This window comes from Serinus canaria, chromosome 6, assembly GCF_022539315.1.
Source record: "Serinus canaria isolate serCan28SL12 chromosome 6, serCan2020, whole genome shotgun sequence".
NCBI classification, from domain to species: domain Eukaryota; kingdom Metazoa; phylum Chordata; class Aves; order Passeriformes; family Fringillidae; genus Serinus; species Serinus canaria.
Genome location: NC_066320.1, coordinates 2,683,617 through 2,692,560, shown reverse-complemented (window position 1 = coordinate 2,692,560; position 8,944 = coordinate 2,683,617). Strand labels below are relative to the sequence as shown.

The window sequence follows — 8,944 nt, the reverse complement described above, 5'->3', positions numbered from 1 at the left end:
GCCTCAAATGGCATCAGAGCCCCGAGCCTTCACCCCTTTTTTCCTCACCCCCAAAGAAGGCACAGAACGAGTCCAGCTGCCCTGGACAGCAGCGCAGCGCTTCCGTCAAGCCCTTTCCACAGGTACATCCCCCCAGAAAGGGATTCTGCCGCAACAAGAAAGGCGGGGCAGCCCCCGGCAGGGCTGAGGTTCCTCCCCGGGCTCGCTGTCACGGGCGAGGGGCAGCGAGAGGGAGTGACAGAGACGGCGGGGACGGCACGGCACAGAGCGGGGCCGCTCTCATCAGCGGGATGTCGGGAAAGCCGCAGGTGCGGCGGTGTCGGGCGGGCTGTTTGAGCCGCACGGGGGGATCCGCCGAGAGCCTCCGGCCCCGGGCGGGGACTCCTGCAGGGCCCGAGGGGCGCCGGGCTCCGGCCCTCTGGGCTTTATTCTCCGGCACCCCGAGCCCCGCGGCTGCGGGGGAAAGAAGGAAAGGGAGAAGGGGAAGAGAGGAGCGAGAGCAGGGGATGAGAAAGGGCAGGGAGGGAGGGCTGTGGAGGAAAGCGGGAGGGGAAGGGAAAGCCCGGGAGGGGGGTAGAGGGAGGGTGGGCAGAGGAGGGAGAGAGGGGGAATAGAACGGAGTAGAGGCGTAGGGACAGGACAGAAAGGAGCCGGGCATGCGTGGACGAGCGAATGGGGTAAAGGGAACGAGAGAAAAGAAGGAGGGGATCAGGAAGGAGGGATAGAGAGAAGCACAGGCGGGGAAGCCTCCCACAGCCCTGGCTCCGCCCCGGCGCCCCGCCCTGCCCGGGATGCTGCGCTCGGCGGAGCTCAGCTCGGTTAGCCGACACTCTGCTAGAGTCGGCTCTTGGGCTACATTCAGCTGTGTTTTGCTAAACTCGGCTATTGTCGGCTGCATTCAGCTGGATTCGCCTGTTCGGCAACGCTGGGCTCGCTTCGGCCGAACTCGGAGCTGCTCTGTGCGTTCGGCTCGGCTCAGCTCGGTTCGGTTCGGTTCGGTTCGGTTCGGCTCCCTGAGGTCGGGAAAGCGGCGCCGCCTCACGTTAAACTCGCCCAGCTCGGGGCTCTCCTGCTGCCGTGTCCCGCGGGCGGCCCGGCCATCGCACGGACACGGGCGGCAGCGCGGGGCTGGGCAGGAGCTCATTAGGCTGTGACCGCAATGGCGCTAATTAGCGGGCACGCGAGCAGGCGGCGTGTTTGGGCGGAGCTCGCTTTGGTTCAGGCAGCCTCGTAAGCTTCGCCTCGGTTCTGTCGAGGTCGCAAGGTTGGGCTGGTCTCGCCTTGGTTCGGCTGAGCTGGTTCGATTCGGCCGAGGGCGGCGTCGTTCGGTTCTGTTCAATTAAACTCGGCTAAATTGGGCTGTTTCGGCTCTTGGGCTGAACTCGGCACGGTTCGTCTGAACTCGGTCATATTCGGCTCTTGGGCTGTTATCGTCTATTTTCTGTTCTTGAACTACACTCGGCGGGCTGCAGTACCGCCCCCTGCCCACAAGGCGGCAGCACTGCCCCCTACCCCAGCCCCCATCCCGCTGTGCCACTGTTCTGGAAGGAGGGAAGAAGGGAATGGGGATCAAGTGAAGACCAGGAAGGAGAGAAGGTGCGTTTATAGGTTTCGGCAGCCTACTCATTCCCTTGCTATGATTTGTTTGATAGTGAATTCTATGAATTTCCCCAGGCCTGTTCTGCCGATGATGGCTGAGAGATCTCTCGCTGCCTTTATTGCGTCCCCATGACCTTTCCTGCTGTGTTCTGTTGCCTGCCCAGGGGCAGCAGGAGAGGCACAGAGCGCTTTTGCTGGCCCCGGGCACCTGGCCTCCCCCAGCCCAGCCCAAGAATCCCTGCGAGAATTCACTGTTGAGAGCCCCAGAAGCGGCTTCCCCGGGGCTGCGCTTCTTCACTGGCTCCAACCGAGTGGGGCCCTTTTTCTCAGCACGCTTTTTTCGAGACACGAACGTCGGTGCCCCCGCGGCGCGCTACTCGCTTTGCCGCCCCGCTCGCTGCTCTCCTGCTTCTAGGTATCATTGCCGCACGCTGATGAGCCGAAATCCTCCCACACCGACAGAACCGAGCTGCGGCGGCACCAGCCCGAGTGCCCGCGGAGTCCGATCGGAGACGGGCACCAGCCCGAGTGCTCGCGGAGTCCGATCGCAGAGCGGCACCCGCCCGGGTGCCAGCGGAATCAGGCCGGGATGGGAGAGACGGCGGGCGGCGCTTTCGGCTCATTCCGCAACGGCGGCGGCACCCGGAGCCGGGCGAGCCGGCGGCGGACCTCAGAGGCGGTTGCAGCCCAGGTGGGACCCGCGGTCAGTGGTGTACACGCTCAGGGCTCGCTGCGGGCGGAGGGGGTCGCGCTGAGGGGCGGGGGGTTCTGTCGAGTTCCTTGTGCCGGCTTCCCCCGTGTCCCCCGCTTCGCTGAGATCGCCGAGGGAGCGGGTGCCCGCGGTCTCCCCCGTGCCCGGATCGCCGGGGACGAGCCGGTGCGGCGGCAGCGATGGCTCATCCCGGCTGCTCTCGGTAGGACGGAGGCGGCTGCTCCGTGCCCGGGACAGTTCCCGGCCGTGCGGCACCGGGCTGGGGGACGCTGCTCGGGCGGGAGGTGTCGGTGCCACCCGTGTGTGGGCTGGCACGGGATGAACTTGAACGTGTCTCAGAGGCCAGAGCGCTGCAGGCGCTGAGTGCGGGCAGAAAGCGCCGCATCGTGGCTGCTGCGGGGCCGAGGCTTCTCGGCGCTGCCCTCAGTGCCAGGAGCCGCTCCGTGCTCACAGGCAGGGAGGGAGCCCCAGCGGCCGTGCCGGCTGCAGTAGAATTTAGTGCCAGCCTTTTCTTGCCTCCTCCATTTTCTTTCCTCCTTTTTTGATTCCAAATCTGAAGAGGCCTCAGCTGCCTCCCTGTTTCTTTCCTCTCTCACCTTCCAGGTCCTGTTTCCCAGGCCTTGTTCTTCCCTTATAAAACCCTTGATAACCCGTTCCCCACTTCAGGCTTTTTTGGATCCTTGTTTTTCTGCCTTCTGGCTGCTGTGGGTGAGGGTCTGGCAGTGAGGAGCACACTCTGCTCCCTCTGCTCCAGAAACCAGCCTTGCAGTTATCCCACTCTCCTGCTGCTGAGGGCTTCCTTAGGCTCTTGTAGAAATCAGAAATATCCTGGGACCTTTTATTTCTTGAGGTTAGAATGCTTTCTGCAAGTCCTTGAGGTGTGAGCATGATGGTTAAAACCCCACTGTGCAAATGAAGGTTTTACCCTTCTTTTCCCCACTCCAGGCTTCCTCCTCTCCCTTACTTTGTCATCTCAGCAACTACTCAGGAAACCTTTCTTGTCTTGTCAATTGCCAATGCACCTGCTCTTTAGGTCAGTTTTTAAGTAGGCTTTAAGTCAGGCTCTGCCCAGGCTATGGATTTGGATTTTGGATGAAGTTGTTGGTGCTTTGCAAGCTCTGTGCTGCTTTAAAACCTTTCTGCAAGGCTCAAAGAATGACCCTGACAGGGAGTGCAGGAGCGTTGTGCACTCCCTGTTTAATGGAGTGCATTAAACCAGGTTCCTTTAAAAGCCATCTGGAGTCAGTGAAATTAAGGCACTGGAATTCCTTTGGGAAATGCTCCATTTAGGACAGACCCACAGCGCCAGAAGCTGTCTGATGGTCAGTGCATGCTCTGATCAGTGCAGGGCCAGCCCCTCAAGAAATGCATGAGCCAAAGCCAGCCAGGAGAGGAAAAGACATGAGCTGAGCTCAGAGAGCTGGAAGGAGGAAATGCCACAGATGTGCCTGGAGCATGGCCCTCCCCAGCAGCTTTTCTTACAGTTCAGTGTTCCAAAAGCTAAAAGGTGATGCTCAGGACTTTGGGATCTGGCTTGTAACTGCAGAGGGGATGAGCTCCCTTACTGGAACTCAGGCACTGGAGTGCCACAAGCCTGCAGCCAGATTGCTTCTCCTTCAGCTTAAATTCAATGAGTATTTTTGGTTTTGTGGTTTTTGGGTATTTTTCCTTGTTTTTTTTTTAAGTATTCTTGGATATGCTACAATTGCAAGAAGAGAACAGAAATGGGCTGGAGCAACACTGGAACAATAATTGCTATTTTACTCTCCCTCTTTTCCTTTTAAAAATATATGTAGATAAAATGAACTTTTAAACGCTGTGTGTTGAGACAAACACTCTTTTTTTCCTTTCTTTGGTCGAAATATGCAAGTCCTGAGACCCTGGGCCAATGCTCCCTGCATTTTATTTATGTTTTTACAATTAAACAAGAGGGTGATAAGATTGACAAGGAAGAAACAACTCAGGAGCTCGCTGGGCAGCAGCCTCCAAACTCTCTGGGTGATGCAGAGAGCAGTAGGGTGTGAAGCCTGCTTTCCAGTGTGAGAATAATCCATAATAACCTGTTCACTGACATCAAAGTCACTTCTTAGAGGCCGCTTGTTATTTCCCGAGGTGCAGGATCTGGAGTGTTTGACAGAGCCTGTGCCGCTCCCGCCGGCTCCAGCAGGGCTGGAAGCTCCATGGAGCAGCTCAGCGCCCGCTCCGCGCTCGGCCCTCCGAGCCCGGCACGGAGCGGGGCTCTGGACACATCCCCGCGGTGGGGCAGAGCCGCTGCTCGGGGCCGGGGATCCTTTATCCCCCTGCTGCCGCTGCCAGGGGCTGAGGGCACAGTCCTGGTTCCGAGGCTGGAGCCCTGCTGCTTTACCTCTCGTTCTCTTGCCATGGTTTGTGTTATAATAAATCCAAGTAATTCCCCTCAGTCGCGTCTCTCATACCGGTGACTGGTGAGTGATCTCTCCCTGGCCTTTTCCCGATCCTCGAGCCTTTCCTGCTGTGTTCTGTTGCCGGCCCAGGGGCAGCAGGAGAGTCACAGAGCGCGTTTGCTGGCCCCGGGCACCTGGCCAGGCCCAGCCCAGCCCAAGAATCCCTGCGAGAATTCACTGTTGAGACCTCCAGAAGCGGCATCCCCGGGGCTGCAGTTCTTCACCAGCTCCAGCAGAGCGGGGTTCTTTTTCTTAGAACGGTTTTGTTCGGAGAAAGGAGCGATTTGACTTCTCTCCTACTCCCCTCTCTTCCTCGCCCCCCGCTGCTTTTCCCGCACGCTGATTGCTCAAAAGGGCCAGAATCCCTCCCGCTCCAGACATTTTCTCTCTCCTGTTGCGCCGTGCCCGCTGTATCTGGCCAGGAGCGGAGCAGCGGCGGCGCCCGGAGCCCGGAGAAGAGCGGCGGAGCTCGGAGGCGGCTCCAGCCCAGGTGGGACCCGCGGTCGGTGCTGCCCCAGCTCAGGACTCGCTGCGGGCGGAAGGGGCCGCGGTGAGGGCCGGGGGGGTTCTGGCGAGTTCCTTGTGCCCACTTCCCCCATGTCCCCCCTGCGCTGAGATCGCTGGGGACGAGCCGGTGCAGCGGCAGCGATGGCTCATCCCGGCTGCTCTCGGTAGGACGGAGGCGGCTGCTCCGTGCCCGGGACAGTTCCCGGCCGTGCGGCACCGGGCTGGGGGCCGGTGCTCGGGCGGGAGGTGTCGGTGCCACCCGTGTGTGGGCTGGCACGGGATGAACTTGAACGTGCCTCAGAGCCCGAAGCGCTGCAGGCGCTGAGTGCGGGCAGAAAGCGCCGCATCGTGGCTGCTGCGGGGCCGAGGCTTCTCGGCGCTGCCCTGTGTGCCAGGAGCCGCTCCGTGCTCACAGGCAGGGAGGGAGCCCCAGCGGCCGTGCCGGCGCTCGGTGTCCCCGGGCTCCAAGGCGCCGGGGCAGGGAATGCGGGGCACAGTGGTGAGCAGCCCGGGGCCGCTGGTTCTTGCCCCTCTGCAGGCGGACTCCGAGCCGCAGCTGCCCCGGGCCGGCAGCAGCCGGCAGCTCGCAGGCGCTCTCAGCGCCCGTCCCGGCACGGAGCTGGGCTGCAGCGGCTGCAGAGCCCCAGGGGCCGCGGCTGCGGGCACCGCAGAGCTGCCGGAGGTTGCGCTTGTCTCCGCAGCTGCTGCCGCACCTCTGGGCAGCGGGGAGAGCGCAGCCAGAGCTGGCACCGCCCTCCTGAGCCTCGGCGTCCCGCAGGGCCGGCACCGGCAGTGACCTCTCATCGTGTCCCTTTCAGGGTGCCATCAGTGCCGGGGTAAAGCTGTTCCCGAGGCCGAGCTCCCAAAGGCTTTGCCAGCACTCCTGATGTCTCCGCACCAAGGAGATGATTGTTCCAGGCAGAGAGATGCCGGCTCTGAGCAGGAGAGTGAATTATGCTCCATTCCCAGAGCTGAAAATGAGCCCCAGCATCTCCAGGAGGGACCAACAGCCGGGGTTCCACACTTGCATGGGTCACAAGAAGCCTCTTGGCATAAGCAGGGGGATGCCCCTTGTGAGCGTGCAGTGAGTGCAGATTTGGAGAATGGGTTCTGCACCAGGGATGGGAGTGTGAAGGAGCCCCTGGGTCCTCAGGGCACATCAGCAACCAACAATAAACACAAAAGGAAGCTAAGAAGATTGCTGGGTGAGTGCAGGCCCACCCCTGTGGCCTCTAGGGTGGAAACAGTGTCCCCTCCCAAGGACAGGGTCTGCAGGTGTGTGGCTGTTTCCCGATGTCTGGAAGAAGCCTCGTGCTCTGCTGGGCCCCATCAGTGGCTGGAAGCAAGAGCCCCAGCTGCCCCCAAGGCTGTGCAGTTCTGCTGCAGCCTGTCCCCACAGCTGTGTCCCTGGCTGTCCCCACAGCTATGTCCCTGCCTGTGTCCAGGCTCTTGGCTCTCTGGCTGCCAGCTGAGTGAGGGCCACGCTGGCTCAGGGCTCCCTGCTCTGCTCTCTGGCCATGGGCTGAGCAGATTGCAGGGCTGGCTCTGTTTCTGGCAGCCAGCAGCTCTTTCCTGCTCCAGGTGAATGGTTCAGGTCCCATCCCGTGGGCACGGCGGGGCTGATTCTGCTGCTCCTGGTGCTCGTGCTGGCTTTGGGGGTGGCCTTGGCTGTGCAGTCAGGTAAGGGAGGGGCAGCAGCCTGGGCCCAGCCCCTCGGGGCAGAGCGGGCTCCCTGCTCCCTGCAGAGGGGAATGCTCAGACCTTCTCCTCTTTCCCCTGCAGCAGCACCACAGGTTCCAGTTACACCTGAGACTCCACAGTGTGTTCTGGGCTGTCCCCATGGCTGGCTTGGGCACAATGGGGTCTGCTACTACTTCTCAAGGGATTACAGCACCTGGGAGCAGGCTCAGGAACGCTGCTCCCAGCTCAATGCCTCCCTGGCCATTGCCAAGGATGAGGAGGCCATGGTGAGTGAGGGGCTGTGGGCGGTGTGGGGTGGCTGAGGGGAGCCTGGGGGTGCTCCGGGGCCGGGCTCGGTGCTCGTAGGGCCGGGGCTGCAGCCCCGGGCCGGGGCCTTGCAGGGAAGGAGCCTCGGCGGGCGGGGGCAGCCCCGGGCACGTGTCCCCCCGAGGGGCCGGGGCAGCTCCCACTCCTCTCTCCTGGGCAGGATTTGCTCTTCCGCCTCCGCGGGAACGGCGATTTCTGGCTCGGGCTGCGCAGACGGGGCGAGCGCCTGCAGTGGGAGGACGGCAGCAGCTACAGCTCCCGGTGAGTGCCGGGGAGCCGGGCAGGGCCTGGGGGGACAGGGACACAAGGTGTTCCCCTGGCAACCGGCGCTGGCTCTGCTCCTCCCTGCAGGGTTCCTGTCCTCGGCAATTCCGACTGTGTGTACCTGGCTGACAGGAAAAGATTCAGGAGTGAGTTCTGCTCCACTGAGCGGCCGTATGTCTGCAGCAAGGCCCAAGCTCCCCTGTAACAGGGGCTGCAGAAAGGACCTTCTCCACGCTGGGCAGTGCCAGCTTCACCTCTGAGCCCAGCACCGGGCTGCCCTTCCTCAGCTGCACCCTGTGCCTTGCACTTCCTCTCAGGGTCACCTCAGTGCCTCTTCATCCCCAGTGCCAGCGCTGGGCTGGGGCTGCAAAGGAAAAGTCTCTGCAATCCATCCTGCCACCGATGCTGCCTGGAGTGAGGGCATTGTACTTCTTATATTTGAGAAACACAGCTCATTATTTAAAATTTGATAAAATAGCAAGCATCACAGCGCAGGGATAAAATCCTGCAATGTGATGCTTGGCTATTTGCGTATAATTAGCTAAACTATGTTCTTCAAATACTGTTTCATTATAGGGCTACATACATACTGATAGAGTTTATACATATTCAAACATACATATTCAAACATTCAAAGAGCTTATACATAAACAAAGATTGCTTTAATATGTTCTTTTTTTTTGTTTTAACCTTTGACTTGTCTTCATGCCATCTTCTCAGTTAAACTAATACATTTTAGTTTTCCTTGTGGTTCTGTCTTCTTTTATTTTCTTTCCCTGATAATGAGGGTTAATAAATTATTTTTTCTCAGTTCTCTTGTTTATGTTTCTGTGATCTTGTCTTCTAGATAAGACTGTCCCCAAATATGGGAAATCAATTATTTTACACCATTTTCTGAGTTAGTTACATGAAACAATCATTTCAACATTCCATTCTCTATTGTGCTACAGTCTAAGGTAGTGTCTATTACACCTCTGTTTATAAAAGCTATATGGTGCATTCGTAAACTGGCAGGTTATACTATATCAAAAGCAGTAATTACAATTTGTACTGTATCAGGATTTCTGTGATCAGTAATAACGTGCAAAACAAAAGTTAATACATTAATGCAGAAGCCAATAGCTATATTTGTTATTTATAACATTCTACAACAAGCTCAATTGGAAATCCAAATTGTCCTGGACTCTTAGAAATCATCACAAACTGGTCTGAAGGTGAGAATTTTGTACTGTCCTTGAAAGAAATAACCCTCAGTTTTAAAATTTTAAAGGTTTATTAAACCTTAACAAAAAAATACAGCAATGGACTGAATAAGGAAAAATTACAGCACCGAGCGTCTCTGGAACTATCAGCCACGTGCTCGATTACAAAATGGATGCTCTACCCTCAGCCCCTCCCGAAGTTTTGTCAGTCAGCTCCTTCTCTGCCCTCC

General features: G+C 58.7%; 1 protein-coding gene across 2 annotated transcripts; it reads left to right on the top strand.

Annotated features, from left to right (window-relative positions):
- Positions 1 to 1,047: 1,047 nt before the first annotated feature.
- LOC127059792 (C-type lectin domain family 2 member H-like) lies at positions 1,048 to 8,288 on the top strand. 2 transcript variants are annotated; one of them, XM_050976563.1, is made up of 6 exons: positions 1,048 to 1,596; positions 6,060 to 6,446; positions 6,823 to 6,921; positions 7,024 to 7,208; positions 7,409 to 7,509; positions 7,600 to 8,288. In XM_050976563.1, exons 2-6 carry the CDS (start codon positions 6,128 to 6,130, stop codon positions 7,715 to 7,717), a joined length of 822 nt encoding a protein of 273 aa, XP_050832520.1. In that variant the 5' UTR covers positions 1,048 to 1,596; positions 6,060 to 6,127; the 3' UTR covers positions 7,718 to 8,288. The 2 variants fall into 2 exon arrangements, with proteins under 2 accessions (XP_050832520.1, XP_050832519.1); XM_050976562.1 differs by lacking the exon at positions 1,048 to 1,596 and adding an exon at positions 3,661 to 5,224.
- The last annotated feature ends 656 nt before the right edge of the window (positions 8,289 to 8,944 follow it).